At 44.2% G+C, this 20,145-nt stretch overlaps 1 protein-coding gene across 1 annotated transcript in view; it reads right to left on the bottom strand.

The window, feature by feature from the left end:
* The window catches only part of LOC144262538 (chloride intracellular channel protein 5), a 32,064-nt gene extending 13,042 nt beyond the window's left edge, over positions 1 to 19,022 (bottom strand). The window contains exons 1-3 of the mRNA XM_077812429.1: positions 18,919 to 19,022; positions 18,458 to 18,583; positions 16,957 to 17,063 (exon numbers count right to left, since the gene is read on the bottom strand). Coding sequence (XP_077668555.1) covers positions 16,957 to 17,063; positions 18,458 to 18,583; positions 18,919 to 18,974 — 289 coding nt within the window. The 5' untranslated portion in view covers positions 18,975 to 19,022. The remainder of the gene's footprint in view (positions 1 to 16,956; positions 17,064 to 18,457; positions 18,584 to 18,918) is intronic.
* Positions 19,023 to 20,145: the final 1,123 nt, after the last annotated feature.

The raw sequence follows: 20,145 nt of genomic DNA on the forward strand, positions 1-20,145 counted from the left end.
ATGATGGGGTCTAAATTAGCTGTTACCACTTAAGAAAGAGATCTTGGAGTCATTGTGGATAGTTCTCTGAAAACATCCACTCAATGTGCAGCGGCAGTCAAAAAAGCAGTCAGAATGTTGGGAATCATTAAGAAAGGGATGGATAAAACAGAAAGTATCATACTGCCTCTATATAAATCCCTGGTAGGCCCACATCTTGAGTACTGCATACAGATGAGGTCGCCCCATCTCAAAAAAGATATATTGGAATTGGAAAAGGTTCAGAAAAGGGCAACAAAAATGATTAGGTGTATGGAACGGCTTCCATATGAGGAGAGATTAATAAGACTGGGACTTTTCAGCTTGGAAAAGAGATGACTAATGGGGGATATGATAGAGGTCTATAAAATCATGACTGGTATGGAGAAAGTAGATAAGAAAGTGTTATTTACTCCTTCTCACAACACCTGAACTAGGGGTTACCAAATGAAATTAACAGGCAGCAGGTTTAAAACAAACAAAAGGAAGTATTTTTTTCACACAACACACAGTCAACCTGTGGAACTACTTGCCAGAGGATGTTGAAGGCCAAGACTATAACAGGGTTTAAAAAAGAACTAGATAAGTTCATGGAGGATAGGTCCATCAATGGCTATTAGCCAGGATTGGCAAGGATGCTGTCCCTAGCCTCTGTTTGCCAGAAGCTAGGAATAGGTGACAGGAGATGGATCACTTGGTGATTATCTGTTCTGTTCATTCCCTCTGGGGCACTTGGCATTGGCCACTATCGGAAGACAGGATACTGGGCTAGATGGACCTTTGGTCTGACCCAGTACGGCCATTCTCATGTTCTTAAGTGTCTGTGGTTGCAGGATCGGAACTTTAATTTGTATTTATTACAACGTGAGGTATCAAGGCCTAGGGGGTACAATATATGTATCTCTTTCTATGAGGGAATACCACTGAAACCACAGAGACAACAAAGCTTCTAAGTTGTCAAAACAAAACAACATGAATTCCTTTGTATTCGTCATGTGAAACCACCCCAGAATGACCCCGGCAGAACTGCAAGTTCCTTAATTGTCAAGCCCAAACGAGTTTAACAAACTATGATCTGTGTACAAAATGAGTTGTGCTTGCCGCAGCTACCCTGGGTAACTGATTGATGCTTTTTCTTTTTATTGCTCTTTTTGACCCCCCCCTTCCCATTAAGATTTATCCCACAACACACGCAAATGAACTCGATGAAATATGCAATGAGGGAAAAGGTGGAACAGCACATAAATATTCGCAGTCTCACACAAACAACCTGAGATTTATTTTTCCTTTAAGAAAATAAACCACCTTCCTTGATCACTTCCAGATTCATGGTGTTTGATATTAGAAGAGATCCAATACTGTTTTCTGGCAGGAGAGGAAAAACAACTTAGGACCAGCAATTTAAGGTAAGAAAATAATATAATTCTACTAATCAAACAGCCTGATTAAAGACCAGGGATCCATATTGTCAACTCCTTCTCTCCCACCCACTCTACCAAACGGCTCAAGGTCTGTATTATAACCTTTAACTAGATAGACTGGCCCTTTAACAAATGGATGCACTAAGATTACAATGTACCCTTTGCTGTAGTACACAGAGGATATTTTTGCCTTCCACTTTAAAAAAAAGTTGAGTTCCTTTTCTTTCTTCCTATTGTTTCTATATATCTTTAATTACAATGCATGTGATTAATGCCACCTGTGCTGATTCTGGGGTGGGCATCTTGCCCTGATCTTCTTCGCTTCTTAGAATATGTCTACACACACCCTGTGATTGCAACTTCTGTAGACATACCTGAGCTAGCTTTAATCTAGCTAGCGTGGGTACTGGAGCAGTAAAACCATGACAGCATGGGCTTCCGCATGTGCTGCACCAACCCACCCAGAACGCTGGGTAACTACTTAGGCGCCTAGTGGGTGCTGGACCTCAGCCTGCCATGGCTTCATTGCTCAGGTACGCAAGACAGAGAGAATAAAGCTGGCTCGGATATGTCTACATGAGCTGCAATTACAGTACAGGCATACTCTTAGTTTAAAGTCGCTTTTTCTCTTCTATGCTATCCCCGTTTCCTGAGCTCTCTCTTCTAGGCACTCTCTCTCTCTCTCCTGCAAGTGCCTTAGTACTTTCTCCACTGCCTAATGAAGCCATTAATTACATTTAAGGTACAATTTTCAAGACGCACCGACGTGATTTAGGAGCCTATGTACCATTTTCCAAGTGATTTTTTTACAAGGCTGCATCTCATTAGAAGTCAAAGGGCCTAAGTCACTTTGGCACTTTTGAAAATGTTACCCTACATCCTTATGTTGCTGCTTACGCCACAATCACAGGCCAATGAGGATGATACAGCCAGAGGTACTCTCCAAAGACTTGGGGCCACTTTGGCAAAACTGTCAGTTTCCAAGCACTGCATAGCAGCCCTGCTGGTGGATAGTGTGGAAGGAAGGGGCAGAAACTTCACCTCCCCTGGCTGCCCATAATGCCCTTAGTCAGAAGAAGGATGGTCCAGGGATGAGGGAGCTCCCCTGAGTCTTAGGAGACCTGTATTCCATTCCCAGCTTTTCTGCGTGACCTTGGGCAAGTCACTTAGTTTTTCTGTGCCTCTGTTGCCAATCCATAAAATGAGGATAACAGCACTGCCCTGCCTCCCAGATGTGTTGTGAGACTAAATACATTACAGACTGTGAGATGCTCTGATAATGGGGGGGCATACTGGTATCTAAGATAGACAGCTGCCCCCTTTTTCAGCTGTGCTGAACCCCCATAGAGGACTTTGCAATCTCCTCTCCCTGGACTTTCACCGCGGGGGCTCTACAACCAGGGTCTGTGTTGTCAGGAGCAGTGAGGAGCCAACCGTAAAAGGCTTGGGTCAGAGAAGGATCAAAAAGTTTGGCTGCTTCCTAGAAACTAATTTCAATGTATCTGAATCTGGAAATCTGGGAATATTAGACTCTTTTGTGAGGTTTCCCACTTTCAGCCAGGCTGAAAATATCACAAAAACAGGCTTTATCACAGTATTTTGGGTTTATTCCTAGATATAACCAGGTAGCACAGATGCATTTGAAATTCTTTTAAAAGAAAGATGGGTGAATTTTTTCAAGTCTCCGTAAAGCTTTACATTTGATTCCTTTCCAGTTTTGGGCTGAAGATTCAAGTTTATTCCTAGCTCACTTGTCCTTTCTCTGGATTACAATGGAGGAGTAAAACACACTTAATCAAATGGTCCTACAGGGCCTATATGAAGAGAGCATCAGGAAGATATACAGAGAGGGCTGTTCTGACCAGAGGAAACAGGACTTGGAAAGCAGTTAAAGAATGGATTAAAAAGGGTTCACTTCCAATGGTCTGGCACTTGTTTTAAGGCCAGGAGATGGCAAAAAGTAAAACCGCTGTTCTGTAATCGCTCCAGGTAAAACAACTGCTAACTTGTATTTCACAAAACATCTACACTCTGCAGGGAAAAACAGATGCCATTCCAGGACCACTTCCCAAAGGGCCTGATTCTGACCTCATTGGCACTAAGTTAATACTGGTGTCACTACATTTATTTCAGTGGAGTGACTCCTGATTTGCCCCAGGGTAGTGAAAGAAGAATGAGGCCCCGAATGTAATAAAGCCACAGAATTTATTCATAATGCAAGATTTTCACTCCAGCATCCCTATTTAGGTTGCTCTGTGTTAACTCAGACTACGCTGTGTTGTTTACTTATCAAACAACAAGAGATGCTTCTGGAACCAACAAAGCAGCACTAAGTGCAGAAATGTACTGGGGAAAACAAGAGAAAAGGTTTAAGTGCACAGCTTAACTTTCAGTCACAGTGCTGTGGGGACCCCTTGTGTTCTAGTATTTAAGCAAAGAAAATTGCTCCTTGTATGTTTAAGTTTCTCTTTCTACTATGCACACAGTGGGCAAATTCTGCTCTCATTTACACCGGTGTAAATCCAGATGCACACCACTGATTTAAACCAAGTTACTCCACCCATACAGTGGTGTAGCTGACAGCAGAAATTGGCACAATAGGTAGAAATTGGTTACTATATGAATATATTCAGAATAATATTATATCCACATAGATATAAAAGGGCCTGATTCTCCTCTTGCACCAATTGCTACGCTAATGTAACTCTATGGAGTTCAGATTTACTCCTGACTTGCAAGGGTGGGGGCAGCGGAAGATGAAAGGAAGAGAATCAGGCCTAGACATTGTACTGCTATTTAGGCTGTAAGCTTTCAAGGCAATTACCATTTTTTAAGACTTCTGTAAAGGCGACTGGTACTATGTAACTATATATAAGTAAGACACATCAATCTAGATGCCTTATCTATGCTAGGAGAACTTTAGACTGAGATTTCCAAGTTGCCTAAGGCGTTGGGAACATGGGAGTATAGAGTCAAATGCCACAATAGCATTTAACTTCAGAAAGGGGAACTACAGAAAAATGAGGAAGTTCATTAAACAGAAATTAAAAGGTACAGTCACAAAAATGAAATACCTGCAAGCTGCATGGAAACTTTTAAAAAACACAATAATAGAGGCTGCAATTAAAGTATACCCCAAATTTTAAAAGATAGTAAGATGACCAAAAAGTGCCATCATGGCTAAACAACAAAGTAAAAGAAGTGGTTAGTGGCAAAAAGGCATCCTTTAAAAATTGGAACTTAAATCCTATGGAGGAAAATAGAAAGGAGCATAAACTCTGGCAAGTCAAGTGTAAAAGTATAATTAGGCATGACAAAAAAGAATTTGAAGAGCCACCAGCCAAAGCCTCAAAAAGTACCAGCAATTGTTTTTAAGTACATCAGAAGCAGGAAGCCTGCCACATAAACAGTGGGGCCACTGGATGGCTGAGGTGCTTAAGGAGCATTTAAGGAAGATAAGGCCATTGTGAAGAAACTAAACAAATTCTTTGCATCGGTCTTCACTGCAGAGGATATGAGGGAGATTTCCAAAGCTGAACCATTCTTTTTGGGTGACAAATCTGAACAACTGTCCCAGACTGAGGTGTCAATAAAGGAGTTTTAGAACAAACTGATAATTTAAACAGTAATAAGTCACCAGGACCAGATGGTATTCACCCAGGAGTTCTGAAGGAATGCAAATTTGAAATTGTGATATGTAACCTATCATTTAAATCAGCTTCTGTGCTAGATGACTGGAGGATAGCTAATGTGACACCAATTTTTAAAAAGGGCTCCAGAGGCCATCCTGGCAACTACAGGCTCATAAGCCTAAGTTCAGTACCAGGCAAATTTGTTGAAACTGTGAATAGAATTGTCAGACACATAGATGAACACGATTTTTTGGGGAAGAGTCACATGGCTTTTGTAAAGGGAAATCATGCCTCACCAATCTGCTAGAATTTGTTGAGGGTGTCAATAAACATGTGGACAAGGGTGATACAGTGGATATCATGTACTTGGACTTTTAAAAAGTCTTTGACAAGGTCCTGCACTTAAAGCTCTTAAGCAAAATCAAGCAAAATCATGGAATAAAAAGGAAAGCCCTCTCATGGATCAGTAACTGGTTAAAAGATAGGAAACAAAGGGTAGGAATAAATTGTCAGTTTTCAGAATGGAGAGGGGTAAATAGTGGTGTCCCCCTGGGATTGGTACTGGGACCTGTGCTGTTCACATATTCATAAATGATCTGAGAAAAAGAGTAAACAGCGAGATGGCAAAATTTGCAGGTAATAAAAATTACCCAAGATTGTTAACTGCAAGGCAGACTGTGAAGAGTTACAAAGAGATTTCAAAAACTGGATGACTGGGCAACAAAATGGCAGATGAAATTGAATGTTGCTAAGTGCAAAGTAATATACATTGGAAAACATAATCCCAACTATACATATATAATGATGGGGTCTAAATTAGCTGTTTCCACTCAAGAAAGATATCTTGCAGTCATTGTGGATAGTTTTCTGAAAACATCTGCTCAGTATGTAGCTGCAGTCAAAAAAGCTAACAGAATGTTAGAAACTATTAGGAATGGGATAGAGAATAAGACAGAAACTATCATAATGCCGCTATATAAATCCATCGTATGCCTACACCTTGAATACTGTGTGCAGTTCTCGTCACCCCATCTCAAAAAAAGATATATTAGAATTGGAAAAGGTACAGAGAAGAGCAACAAAATAATTAAGGTATGGAACAGCTTCCATATGAGGAGAGATTAAAAGGACTGGGACTTTTCAGCTTGGAAAAGAGATGAATAAGAAGGGATAAGATAGAGATCTATAAAATTGTGACTAGTGTGGAGAAAGTGAATAAGGAAGTATTATTTTTTCCTTCACATAACACAAGAACCTGGGGTCACCCCACTAAATTAACAGGCAGCAGGTTTAAAACAAATAAAAGGAAGTACTTCTTCACACAATGCACAGTTATCATGTGGAACTCATTGCCGTGGGTTGTTGTGAAGGCCAAAACTCTAATGGGATTAAAAAACAAAATAGATAGGTCATGTAGGATAGGTCCATCAATGACTGTTCGCCAAGATGGTCAGGGATGCAACCCCATGCTCTGGGTGTCCCTTGCCTCTGATTGCCAGAAGCTGGGAGAGGATGACAAGGAATGGATCACTCGATGATTGCCTGTTCTGTTCATGCCCTCTGAAGCACCTGGCATTGTCCAAAAAACAGAACACAGGGCTAGATGGACCATTGGTCTGACCCAGGACAGCCATTCTTATGTTCATTATGGTATTCTAATTTCTTTGCTGGCTTTGAAAAATCTCAACCTTAAATTTGGTTTTCTTCTAATATTTTCAGTAATGCCAACCCTTAGTATTCAAAAGTCATGCATCAGATCCCCAAAATCTTACTTAAAAACCATGAGATCTTAAAATAATAAACTTTGCGTTCTTTTCCTTTGCCTCTTTGTTTTTGAGACTTTGAGGTTCTCATGCCAAGCTTTTCTCTGCAACCAGGAGGACTAGAAATTTACTGTTTAAAAAATAAAATAAAATCTGGGATTCTCATGAAATCACTTGCCTCCAGGAGTGCGTTTTTAAGGAAAACACCAAATATTGCAAGACCGGATAAAATCGCGAGAGTGGCAACATGGTTTTCCAGTTATGTTTTATTAATTTCCCCCGAGTTCTTCTACAAAGACAATTTGCATCAGGATAACAGCCAAAAATGTTTTTGGGGATAAATATATTCTGGCCCATTCCTGCTCCCATTGAAGTCAATAGGAGTTTTGCACTATGACTTCTCAGAGAGCAGGATTAGGCCACGGAATTCTATGTCATTAGACATTCTGCTCTATAATAACATATTCAGGAAGGTAATAAAGTATGTGGCTACTTTTAAGGCTGTAAGTAATCGTCCTGGAGTCAACGGGGCTACTCATGTACTTAAATTTACATGTACTTAAGCAAAATTTCCTGAATCGGGGCCATAATTTCCCACAAATCCATGTCCATGACAACTACATAGAGGACTTGATTCTGACTGCATTGAAGTCAATGGAGTTACGCCAGCGTGAAAGTGGAGTTAATGAGATCACAATCAGACCCACGGTGCCTGTAACAATCTCACAGTCCAGAAAGGAGGCCTCCGTGTGTGTCCTACTGCTTATAGCAAGGGCCAGCAGGGAAGGGAAGGGGTCACTGAGGTAATGATGCTTAAAATTAAATTTTAAATAATAATGCAATTTAGGCCTCCCATTTCAGCAGCTAGGTGCTTAATGTCTCTCAGGACTGCTGCCACCAGATTGCTCTAATGCAGTTCCAGCTGCCCTACTGCGCCTGTGCGTGAGCAAGGGCGCTCAGCAGGGAAAGAGAACAAAGCACCCCGGCTGAGCCAGCAGCAGGATCTGGAGGAATATTCAAGCTCACAAGGGAAATAATGCCTTTGTTAAAGAAAAAAAGCGTCTGCCAGCTAGGTGATCACTTTTTCAAAAGGCAAAAGCAGGACACATGAAGGAGCCCTGCCTCCTCTGTGGCCCTGCCCCTGCCCCTCCTTTTCCCCTGTACCTCCACCCTCTGCTCCTCCTCTTCTCGCCCAAAGCCTGCTCCCCCCCAGCCAGGCCATGGTAAGAGCCACCCAGGAAACCCGGACCGCTGTGGGGAGCCCTGGACCTTCCACTTGCCCTGGATGTGGGGCTGGTGTGCCCGAGACCAGTCCCTAGTCCCACCCTCCTGGCCTTTAGGCCCTGATTCTGCACCATTAAAGTCAGTAGGAGCTTTGCCATTGATTTCAGTGAGCACAGGATCAAGCCCTTAGCGTGCAGAGCACATGTGAGAGATGTCAAAGGGGCATGACAAACTGTGCAACCATTTGCCCAATTATATTTATCCCATGGCTCTGTGATTTATCCTATTGCTGTCACCACTACATATTGTTTGTCTGTGTATAAAACAATAACCGGGACCCAAAGTGTTTGAAGAGAATATATGGGGCCTATAGTTCTTCATCTTCTATGTATGGTCTGTATGTATGATATATACTGGACCTCTCCTCTGTTTATACATAGCTAGTCTGTGTAAAGTTATTTTTATAGACTCTAATGATTTCATGATAAGTTTCATGAAGGCATCCAGCATTAGGGCCAGATTTACAATGACGACTCAGCTCCTTTGGGCTGCTCCTAAGCTGCAAAGAAGCCAGATTTTGGTAGTAAATGGCGGCGGGGGGTTGGGTGGGGTGGGGTGTGTGTGCTCAGTTGGAGCTGACTTGTGACCAGCTTCCCCTCACCCACATGAAGGGGATGTTGCAGGGGAGGGGAGGAGTTCCACTTTGCTATGCCGATCCTCAGCTGCCAGAAGGTAGAGCAGGACATAGGCTGCTCTAATTCATGGTGAAGCTGGAGCCAGGACTAATGCAGACTGGCCTGCAGAATCAGGGAGCTGTAATCGTCTCTATAATGACCCCCATCCTCTCTGGCACCCGGCATTGCTTGGATTCAAGGGAGAATCTGCCCCACAGTGTCATCATTTCTGTAACCTTTCTGTGTGGCATAAATTCCTTTTGAAGTGAATTGATGTTTTTCTGTTTATTTACGGAGGTACGTGATGGCCTCTAGAAAGGATCAGAACACACAGACACAGTGTTCAGACTGTGCATGTATATTCACGGTGGGGCTGACACTGCTCTCACCTGGAGTAACTCCATGGAAGGCAGTGGAATTAAACTAGCATAAAACCAATGTAGGTCAGAGGAGAGTCAGGCCCTGTGCGTGTGTGCGCATATATATTATAGACCTATATATATAGCACAGAAAGAGAGAGAGATGTTTCTCACCTCACATGCTTAACCGCAAAGTGTGTTGTAGCTGCCGAAGGAGGTGAATGGCATTTAATCACATGTAAATTAATGATTTAATGCTCTTTTATTTTTGGGCCCTTGATCTAAATCCAAACCAGACCAGTGGAATCCTCTGGTCAGACGGCTGGAAATTCCACCGAATTAAATCACGTTGGTGGTCTCCCAGCTCAGATCCTAGTGAAGAGCAGTACAGTAAAACATCCTCTCGTTCCGCTAATGAATGCGCCCACCCACACAGGATCTAGTGCCCCCTAAGAACTCAATTCAAGAACAACTTTTTAAACTCATGAATGAAATCAAAGGGCTCATTCTATGAGCCAAAGAGCGCACAATTTTGGGAAGAACTAACTGCAATTGGGTGGTTATTACACATCATCCCTTTCATAAGCAATACAGACATGCAAAAATAATAATCACAATACTGAACATATACACGGTGTTTCAGATAATTAATCCTCAGGATACTTCAATGAGTAGGTAAATAGCTACTGCTATCCTCGTTTTATAGAGCTTAAGTGACTTGCTCTAGGTCACAGAAGGAGCCAGTGTTAGAACTCATGAGATCCTGGCTTTCAGTCCTGTGCTCAGACCAGGCCTTGTGGTAAATATGTGGCAATTAAAAGAATCTGCTCTCAAGGGAGGCAGGGAAATTCAACTAAGGCTAAAGAGAAGAAGAGCTCTGTGTAAGTTTGAAAGTTTGTCTCTCTCACCAACAGAAGTTGGTCCAAAGAAGATATTACCTCACCCACCTTGTCTCTCTGTGAAACTAATGTCAAGATCACACTCCTTGGGCTCTTCCTCGGATTTCTGTCTCTGGCATCAGTTGTGCAGGGCATTAAATGTTCGTGATTTTAACCACAGCAGTGGCGTCTCGTGAAAACGGTCACAAGACAGAACAATCTAGTCACACTATCCAAGCAGGAAGTGGGACTATTCCTGTGCTGTGAAGACCACTCCTTTAGGGAAGCCTGTTAGGAAATTATTGGGTGATGTGGGGGGTGGAAGGAATCAAGTCCCTTGTAACTGAACGGACTTGAAATAATAAATACGCACACTTTCTTTAAACACAGCTTGCCACATCCTGAGAATCTGGAATCAATTCCTTTCCTTTCAAGATGCTTAAAAGTGGTGGAACTTTGATATGGCACGAGTATGTTTGCTTCTGGGCTTACCGCCCTAGCCAGCCTGTTCCAACCCTTTCAACATTTTTATATTAAAAGACAGCAAAGTTAGCAAAACAAAGAAGGGGAAAAAAAGGATCGGAAATTCAGAGAACTATTAAATCAGGGCAGCCTTGCTGCCAAATACATCTGGTAAGCAAATGAATCATGATCTATAACATCTTGCCACACAGAGGTATACCCGAAGGTTATCACCTGCTTCTGTGCCAGGCACAAAAGTCAGTGGATGTGCCCAATGAACCACTGCATGGATCCAGTAAAAATTATGTTTTCTCTGTTAACATTAAAGCACTTTGTTTATAATTATTTCAAATGATCCTGTGACTCAAAGTGAATTGATACTACAGCTGATTGGGAACCAAAACCTCCATTCCATGGACGAGTCCAACATTTAAAAAAAATAGTTCCAAATAGGAATGAAAAGGCAAATTTCCCACAAATTGAAAATTCTGAAAAACTTCAATTTGGTACCATTGAAACATTTTGTTTCAATAGTGAGCTAGACCAGACGGATGAGGGCAGTATCTTTTATTGAACAAGCTTCTGTTGGTGGAGAGGACAAGCTTTCAAGCTCCACAAAGCTCTTCAGGTCTAGAGAAGGTAACCAGTGTCCAAGCTAAATACAAGCTGGGACAAACTGTGAGGTATAAGGGGTTCACACATGTTGTAGGAGACCACTTAAAATGAAATGGACAATTAACACTTCTGCAGTTGTACAACAATGGAGGGTTAGGGCTGGTCTACACTGGGAACCTACATTAGTACAGCTTCATAGACTAACCGGGTTGGAAGGGACCTCAGGAGGTCATCTAGTCCAACCCCCTGCTCAAAGCAGGACCAATCCCCAATTTTTGCCCCAGATCCCTAAATGGCTCCCTCAAGGATTGAGGCCAATGCTCAAACCACTAAGCTATCCCTCCCCCCCAAGAAAATTCCACACCCCTGAGAGATATAGGCCATGTCTACACTACAAAATTATGTCGATCTAATTTATGTTAGCATACAGCCACCACAGTTATAAAATTGCTTGTGTGCATAGATATTTGGCTCCTTGTGTCGGGGGTGCGCGTCCTCACCAGGAGCTCTTGTATCGATTGTATTGTCAGAGCGGGGCATTGTGGGATGTCTCCTGAAAGCCAGTAACAGTCCACATAAGCAAAGCAGTGTCTACACTGACACTGTGTCAACCTAATTACGTCAACTGTGACTCTGTGCAGCTCAGGGAGGTGGTGTTACTAAAACGGCATAGAGAGGCACTTATGACAGCAGGAGTCAAATTTAAGTGAAAACACTTCCATAGCTAGGTCAACACAAGGCAGATTACATCGACCTAACCATGCAGTGTACCAGGCCATAGCTATGCCAGCCTAACTCCCGATATAGACCTACCTACCGCCTTTCAGGGAGGTGGATTACCTACACCGATAGAAGAACCCCGCCTGCTGGTGTAGGTAGTGTCTACATGGAAGCGCTACAGCGGTGCAGCTGCGCTGTAGTGTTTTAAGTGTAGGCAAGCCCTTAGTAGGCAGCAGGGAGTGTTATAAATTGCTGTAATGGGCCATCAAACCAGTGTCCTCTTAAGTCCATAGTTTTTAGTGCCTAGCAGAGTTATGAATTAAAGTTCCCAGGCTTGCCTGAGACTAACACAACTACAACACTTGTTTCAATAGTGTCATTTTGATACATTTCATTTTGACTTTTATACTATATTAAAAGATTAAATATTATATGCATGTATATATTGCATACATCATAATATAATATAATATTAAAATTAATATTTAATGCCATATAAAAGCCAAAATGAAATTGAAATGACACCACAGAAACAAAACCTTCTGACACTGTCAACATGAAATGTTTTGACTCTTTTCCACTGAAAATGTCATTGCCATGTCTATACAACATGCTCCAGTTTTTGACAAAATTGGATTTTTTAATTGAAAACGGTTCTAGATAAAATTTGCCCACCTCCTCTAACCAATAGTAAGCTTGCTGCTTTATAAATTCACCCATTTGCCAGCAGAGTGCACCATAAACCTTAAACCAAACGGACAAATGTAAGCAATGACTGTGTTCATTTACTGCCAGAGACACTAGGGCAAGCAACTGCATCTCTTGGTTTCCATAGTAACTTCTCTGTACCAGTTAAACTTCAAGTGGCAAAAGAAATCAGCTGCCTCAGCTCTTTCATCAACAACTTCTTCTCATCTTACCTTTGGAAATATCACACATTACCAGGAGCTAGTTCCCCTGCAAATGGTACTGCTGAAGCTGTTGCGAGGCCCCATAATCAGACCCCTCTGCTTTGATTTATCTTGGGAACACAGTAGGATTCATTAATTCTCACTTCAAGAATCTTATACCCCATAAATTCCATTTGAAAAACCCAACCACTTCACCCCACTTCTCAGGAAAGATATAATAGTCACAGGCTGTAGTGTGAGCTCACTTTACTATGATCTTGTTACCTCTGCTAAACATACTACAGAACATTTACCAGCCTGTTAAGGAGAGTGATCATAAATAATTAAAATTAAACCACACTTGTCACAATTAGAGATAAGCGGATGCTGCAAAACTTCAGTTCCTGAGTTCACATATATTAGCGAGTTTATCCTAACACCCCAGTTAGGGAAGTAATAATCACCCCAAAGTTTGGTGAGTTGGGGTTCTTGGTATTTGATTTTGACCTATCTTTGGCCAAACTAAACAAACAAGTGCTATTGTGTGATGTAATACCCTGGAGTTGTTTGGGTATATTTTTATCATGTGTTCATCTACTCACAAATTGTGATCATTTGCATTGGATCTCCTAGTCATCAGTGTAGACAAGTGCCTGATCCAAAGACCATTGAAGCCAACGGAAAGCCTCAATGGGCATAGATCAGGCCCATATTGAAGGTTTTCCGTAGATAGGGGACAGAAGGAGTTATGACTACACATTCTTTAGTGCTGGACATTTTTTGGAGTTTGTGAATGTCTGATGGGTTCTACAATACTGATGTCTTGGCTAACCAACCAAATCTTGGAAAGTACACATGATTAACTTGAGACCATGGCCATGGGTGCATTAGAAATGCATAACACAGACAAACTGTTTCTCTAGCAATTTGAGGGGTCTCTGGATTTCACCCACTAATGTGGAGGTAGGAGATGGGACAATTCTCCTGTCTGTAATAATAATTCTTAGTACTTATAAAGCTCTTTCCACTATGAAAGCACTTTGCAAAAGTTAACTAATTAATTTGTGCAGCAGTAAATGGTTACCAAGGAGTGTGTTATTAGGTTTAAGGACTAAACTAGTGGCTGGAGGCTAAAAAAAAAGTTCAGATATCTCTCAGCCTGGGACTGCCTGCAGCCTATGGATCACCTGATGTTTGGCTCTATGATCTTAGGGACTGGATCAGGCAGGACGTAAACAATAGGCAAGGTAGGTGGGTCCGCAACCATGCTGACTGCTGGTGCTCCCAGTGGCTGGAGTCCAGTGCAGGTACAGGCTAACAGGGCTAGCTCCCATAGATAAAGGAAACCTGGACATGGGCAGCTGGTGAAGCTTCCCCTGGGGGAGCCTAGCTCCCTGCCTGCCTCTCCCACCCATGGCCCTGCCCACCCTCAACCCCTGCTCCACCCAGGTGCACTCCCCACTCTGCCCCCCCACTTGCTGCGTCCCTCCTCTCCTCCCTGCCTCCCCCGCGAGGCCCCCGCCACCTGCCGCTCCCCACATCCCTCCTCTCCTCCCTGTCTCCCCCATGAGATCCCTGCAGCCTGTTACTCCCCACGTCCCTCCTCTCATCCCTGTTTCCTCCGTGAGGCACCTGCCTACCTGCAGCTCCCTGCGTCCCTCCTCTCCTCCACTCCCACCTGCCTGCAGCTCCCCGCATCCCTCCTCTCCTCCAGCCCTGCGAGACCCCTGCTGCCTGCCACTCCCCGCGCCCCTCCTCTCCTCCCTGCCTGCCCTGCAAGGCCACTGATGCTCCCTGTGTCCCTCCTCTCCTCCAACCCCCTCCCCCACCAAGCCCCCGCTGCCTACCGCTCCCCGTGTCCCTCCTCTCCTCCAATCCCCTCCCCCACCAAGCCCCCCGCCGCCTGCTGCTCCCTGTGTCCCTCCTCTCCTCCAACCCCCTCCCCCACCAAGCCCCTCCTGCCTGCCACTCCCTGCGTCCCTCCTCTCCTCCCTGCCTCCCCTGCAAGGTCCCTGCCGCCTGCCACTCCCTGCATCCCTCCTCTCTTCCCTGACTCTCCCATGCGGCCCCCGCCACCTGTCACTCCCTACATCCCTCTCTGTTCCACCCCTCTCCCGTGCGAGCCCTCCACTGCCCGCAGGGATGCGGCAGGCAGGGGGACCTTGCTGGAGAGGACGGGGGAGGAGAGGAGGGATACAGCGGGCGGGGGGACCTTGTGGGAAGGAGAGGAGGGATACGGCGGGCGGGGGGACCTTGCAGGAGAGGAGGGGGAGGAGAGGAGGGATACAGCGGGCGGGGGGACCTTGCAGGAGAGGAGGGGGAGGAGAGGAGGGATATGGTGGGCAGGGGGGCACCTTGTGGGGGAGGGGGATAGAGGAGGGGCGTGTGGCAGCGGGGGCCTTGCATGGAAGGGGCAGGAGTGGTGGAGAGGAGGGACTCAGCCAGGCAGTGGCTGATGGTGGGGGCCTCAGGGAAGGGGCAGAGCAGGGACGGGAAGAGATGGAGTGCAAGCGGGGCCACCATGGCCCAGGTATCCTATGGCAGGTCGACAGTGGCTGCACTGGGGGGGCTCAGGTTCTCCTGGCCTATTATACCTGCCACCTATGGACCTGGGGTTTTACTGGTGGACCTTGTGCTTACAGGAAGAGGGTGGGGCAGAGGTATGTGTGTGACAAAGAGAGGTTTCACAACTAAGCTGACTGTCCGGGGAAGGCAGAGGAGGGCATACCTCCCTGATTTCATTTTTACCTAAGACAGGACTGAAGTGATAGAAAGTAAAACATGACTCATCAGGGATGTGCCGTGAACTTAAGGGCTCTGGCCTGGCTTCTCAAAGGTATTTAGTCACCTAATGCCCACTGAAATCTGTGCCTCAATCCTCAGCCTCTAGTCCAGCTGCTTTTGTGCTGTTCAGGGAGATAGTGGTCCTAAAAGGGGACGGGAGTGAAGGCTAGCCACTGCCTTGGGCTGGGCTGGGCTTCCACAGCTTCTGGGCTCTCTAGCAGCCTCTCTTCTTGGGCAAACTTCTTTTCCTGCCTCCCCACTCTCTGGCCAGCTTCACCGTTTCAAGTTCCCCTTCTCCAGGTAGAGCATGGTCTGCAGGTGCACTTAATTGGCACTGCTTGTGAGCAAGGACACTCCTTAGGCTTGTGGGGTGTGTCCCATCACAATGTACCCTAACTACAAAGTCACACAGGGAATCTGTGGTTGAGCTGGGACCCGAACATACATCTCTCGAATCTAACCACAAGATTAACCTTCCCATCTGATAAGCAACACACGTGCATGGTGCTTAACAGACAAATAGAAAACACAGAATCTGCCCAGCAGACTTTACATTCTCAGGTAAGGTGCAACCTGAAGAGTGATTGAAAACACTCTGCCAGATCTTCAGCAGGTGTAAATTAGATCAGAGGTCCCCAAAGTGTGGGGCACGCCCCCTTAGGAGTCACGGAGGAAAGTTCAGGGGGCTGAGGTCTGGGCCAGCCCGCATGGGAGGCGGGGAGGGAGTGCCACCCAGTTCTGCTCCTGGCCCCAGCCCCGGGCCTGGCTGCTGGCCCCACACCTGGGGCTCCACTCCTGGCCCTGCGCATGGGGCCCCAGCTGCTGGCCCCGGGTGGGTCTCCACTCCCAGCCCTGCCGCCACTCCCAGCTGGAGCCCCAGCCTCGGTCCCCCTACCCCTGTCCACATTTCCCCTGAAGCCACAACCCCACTCCTGGCCCTGGTAAGGGGGGGCGTGATCCTGAGAAGTTTGGGGACCACTGGTATAGACCAATTGACACCAGCTGAGGATCTGGCTCTCTGGCGGGAGAGGAGAATGGAGGAGAACTGTAGCTGCACTGAGCTGAGGTCATAGCTTTAGCTCCAGCGGTGCGTGTCATAGAGGTACTAAGGGGTGTTTATTTATTTTTGTCACTTCTGTGTGAATGCTTTAAAGAGGAGGTCTGGAGCTTCTCCACTGCAATAACACAGGCTAAGAAGCCAAATCAGATCACTCCCTTCTCCTAATTAATTTTTAAATAAGATGTCACTATTGTGAAGGCTACGACAGCAAACCAGCTGTGCCAACTAAACACAATCCTGAGACCCTTGGAAGCAGCTCCTGATCTTGATTAGGCTTGTGCAAATTTGGAGTAACTCCTTTACATTCACTGGCCCAAACTGATTGGCAATGATACCTTACGCTATTTGGGCACATCTTAGAATATGCCAATGACATGAAATATATGAATGACAATGTGCTTCATTTTTTTAAGTGTGAAACCTCCTTGCAAAGACTTGGTAGTGCACCCTACTCACCAGTGTTGTCCTGCTGCTTGGTGTTTTTTATGTATGCAGAGAATTTGGAGAAGATATCTATCCCCGCAGTGTTTGATTCATGATGTGTAGCAGCCAGCTTGGGGTACCTGAAAAGGAGAGGAGCAGTCTGGAAAATAATGTTCTATTGTTACCAACAATATACTGATAATCACAAATGCTGTTTAGAGAAAGGGGGGGGAAATATCCCTATTCCCGGAACTGTAATTATGGCTGTCATTTATCTCAGCAGGACAGCTTGGCAAACCCCTTTTAATAATACTGCTGTCCTGGGAAGCCAGGCATTTGGAGAGTTACATGGTGACGGTTTTATGACAAGCGCTTAATGTGAACAGCAGCCAAGGTACAGTGGCCTTAAATCAGAAAGAGGCATAGATTTCTAGCAGGGTGTGGGGGAGTTTGGCAGCAAACTCCCTCTATTATCAATGGCAGACCTGTGCTTAATTCCCGGTGCTGAAAATATAGCCTAGAATGTAACAGCAAGGAGTATTAGTATAACAAAGGGGGACGAATGTGGAGTTTTGACTGTGTGTGGTTTTTTTAAAGAGACATCTGTTACAAAGGAGCATATTGATTTGAAAGACCAGAGCAGATTAAGGGCTTGATCCAAAGCCCACTGAAGTCAACATAAGGATGCATATCTGATCTCCTGCATCCAGCACTGGCCAACAGCTGATGAGTCAATAGAAGGTGAAAACACCCTTTTATGCAGCTAGACATTTTTCAGATTCATAGAACTTGAGGTCAGAAGGGACCATTAGTTCATTAATACAACCTCTTGTATAGCACAAGCCAAATAATTTCACCCAGTTACTCCTGTTTTGAGACCAATAATTTGGGTTTGGCTAAAGCAGATCTCCCAGAAAGGCATCCAGTCTTGATCTGAAGATATCAAGAGATGGGGAATCTACCACTACTCTTGGTAGTGTGTTCCAATGATTAATCACCCTCTCTGTTAAATATTTGTGCTTTATTTCTATCTTGAATTTGTCTGGCTTTCATTTCTTGTCATGCCTTTCACCCCTAGATTATAAATCCTTTTAGTACCTGGTATTTTCTTGCTATGAAGCTATTTAGACATTGTAGACAAGTCACCTCTCAATCTTCTTTTTTGCTAAACTAAACATATTGAATTCCCTTAGTCTCTCACTATAAGGCATTTTCTCCAGCCTTCAAATAATTTGTGGTGCTCTTCTCTACATCCAGTCCAATTTTTCAATATCGTTTTTAAAATGTGGACACCACAAACGGACACACTATTCCAGTTTCGGTCTCACCAAGGTTTTGAACAGAGTGTTGTGCTGTGTGTTAGGAGAAAACATCCTGCAAGTATTAATCATGCAAGCAGTCTTTACACATGCAAGCAGAACCAGTGAAGTCAGCTGGACTGTTCTATGGGTAAAGACTATTCCAGTTGCAGGACTGGGAGCTTCTTATAAGCTCCATTCCTAATAAACTCTGACAGTAAAGCACAATTTGTTACTTTGGAGGTGCAAGCATCTCCTCCAGGAACTCTTCGATTTTGTTGATATCTGTCTTGACCTCTCCATTAAAAGTCAAGAATGGCGGGTGGGTTCCAGGGGCCAAATTGTGTAGATCAGCTGGCTTTCTGCAGAGAGACAAGGAAAATTCATGTTATCACCAGACATTTATTATCATAGAGCCCCACTGATGTTCATGGCACTCAGGAAACCAGTCACTTGTACCCCCTTATTTCATTCAGTATTCACAGTATTTTGAAAGAGTCCTATTTAATACACAAAATAAATTTTTTCTACAAATAATCAAGAAACTGAATCTCAACTGCTCTGTCGTGTGTCTTTGGCACTATGTGCCTGATGCAAAGCCCACTGAAGCCAATGGGAGGGGGAGTGTCTTTCGAATAAAGAGCAAACTATGGGCTATTGTGATGGTTTTCAAATAAATTAACCAATAACTTGTTACCTTTTCAGGTCAACTGTGGTGACATTAAATACAACCCCTTTGAGCCAGAGGATCATGAAGAGACGCTGTGAAAAAGGACAGTTCCCAATACTCTCTCCATCAATACCAGCCTAGGGAAAAGAAAGGGAAAATAATGAGTATGCACTATGGACTCTGCTCACATCCCATGAGTGGGAAAACTGGATATCGACATAAAAATTACCAGATTGAAAATAAACGATACTAGGCAACAGCACTGTAGGTTATCACCAACAGAGTAATGGAATTACTCCAGGCTTAGCTTTGGCCAGTAGTTTGAGTGAATATCCTAGCCCCTATCATGACACAAGGTCTGGCTAGGGAAAGTGGGTCCCTAGCCATTGTTTAGCTAGTTTCTGGAACATTGTATAGACTCTTAATTTTCCCTTTCCACATAAAATAGGCTGTGTAACAGAGCTGTTAGAAAACTCAGGGGCAGCTGATGTAGATTGTCATTGTCACGGGACTTCGATGGACCTATGACACTTTCACACTAACGGAGGCTCTGCCCCACAGTCCCTACCAAAAAAGGATCCAGGAGAAGACTTCCAAATCAGAATCCAAGCATTTCCAACATCCAGGGATATTTGGATCTGGAGTTCTAGTTTACATCAATAGAAGAAATAGGGCTCAAACTAAGACATTTGGATCCAGACCAAAATCTGAACTTTTGCAGAGTTCAAGGGAGATGTCTTCACCAGAGTTCCAGTCTGTGCCCATCCCTAGTAGCTATTGAGTTTCTTACAGACAGCTGCAAGACAATAAAAAACTGCTAGTCTTAGCATTGAGGAAATGGCCTGTTTTTTCCTTCAGAAGTTTATGGTCTTTAGCCATGTAAAGATATAAATAACACTGGCTAAGCTGAGCAAAAACTGTATCCAAGGTCAACATCCTTGCATAATAATTACCAGGGTGGCCAAAGCTTTCAGGATGATAATGGTTTTGATAAACTTAATTTTAATTTGTGGTATCATAGTGTTTAAAAGATTCTTATGATTCTGGTGAAGCAACCAACCTTCCCTTGTTTACTCATATGGGTTGAATAACTATGATTTATGCATACAGAGTATGTCTGGGATATGGGTGATTAAATAATTTAGCAAATACGTGTTCTTTTCTTTTGAAAAAATATTGCATTACTGTCATAAGTTTGCAAGTTTTGTCTCCTTGGTACTGAAGCTGAGAGGCAGCATTAGTGTGTCCTAGAGC

This window comes from Eretmochelys imbricata, chromosome 3 (assembly GCF_965152235.1).
Source record: "Eretmochelys imbricata isolate rEreImb1 chromosome 3, rEreImb1.hap1, whole genome shotgun sequence".
Classification (NCBI taxonomy): Eukaryota; Metazoa; Chordata; order Testudines; family Cheloniidae; genus Eretmochelys; species Eretmochelys imbricata.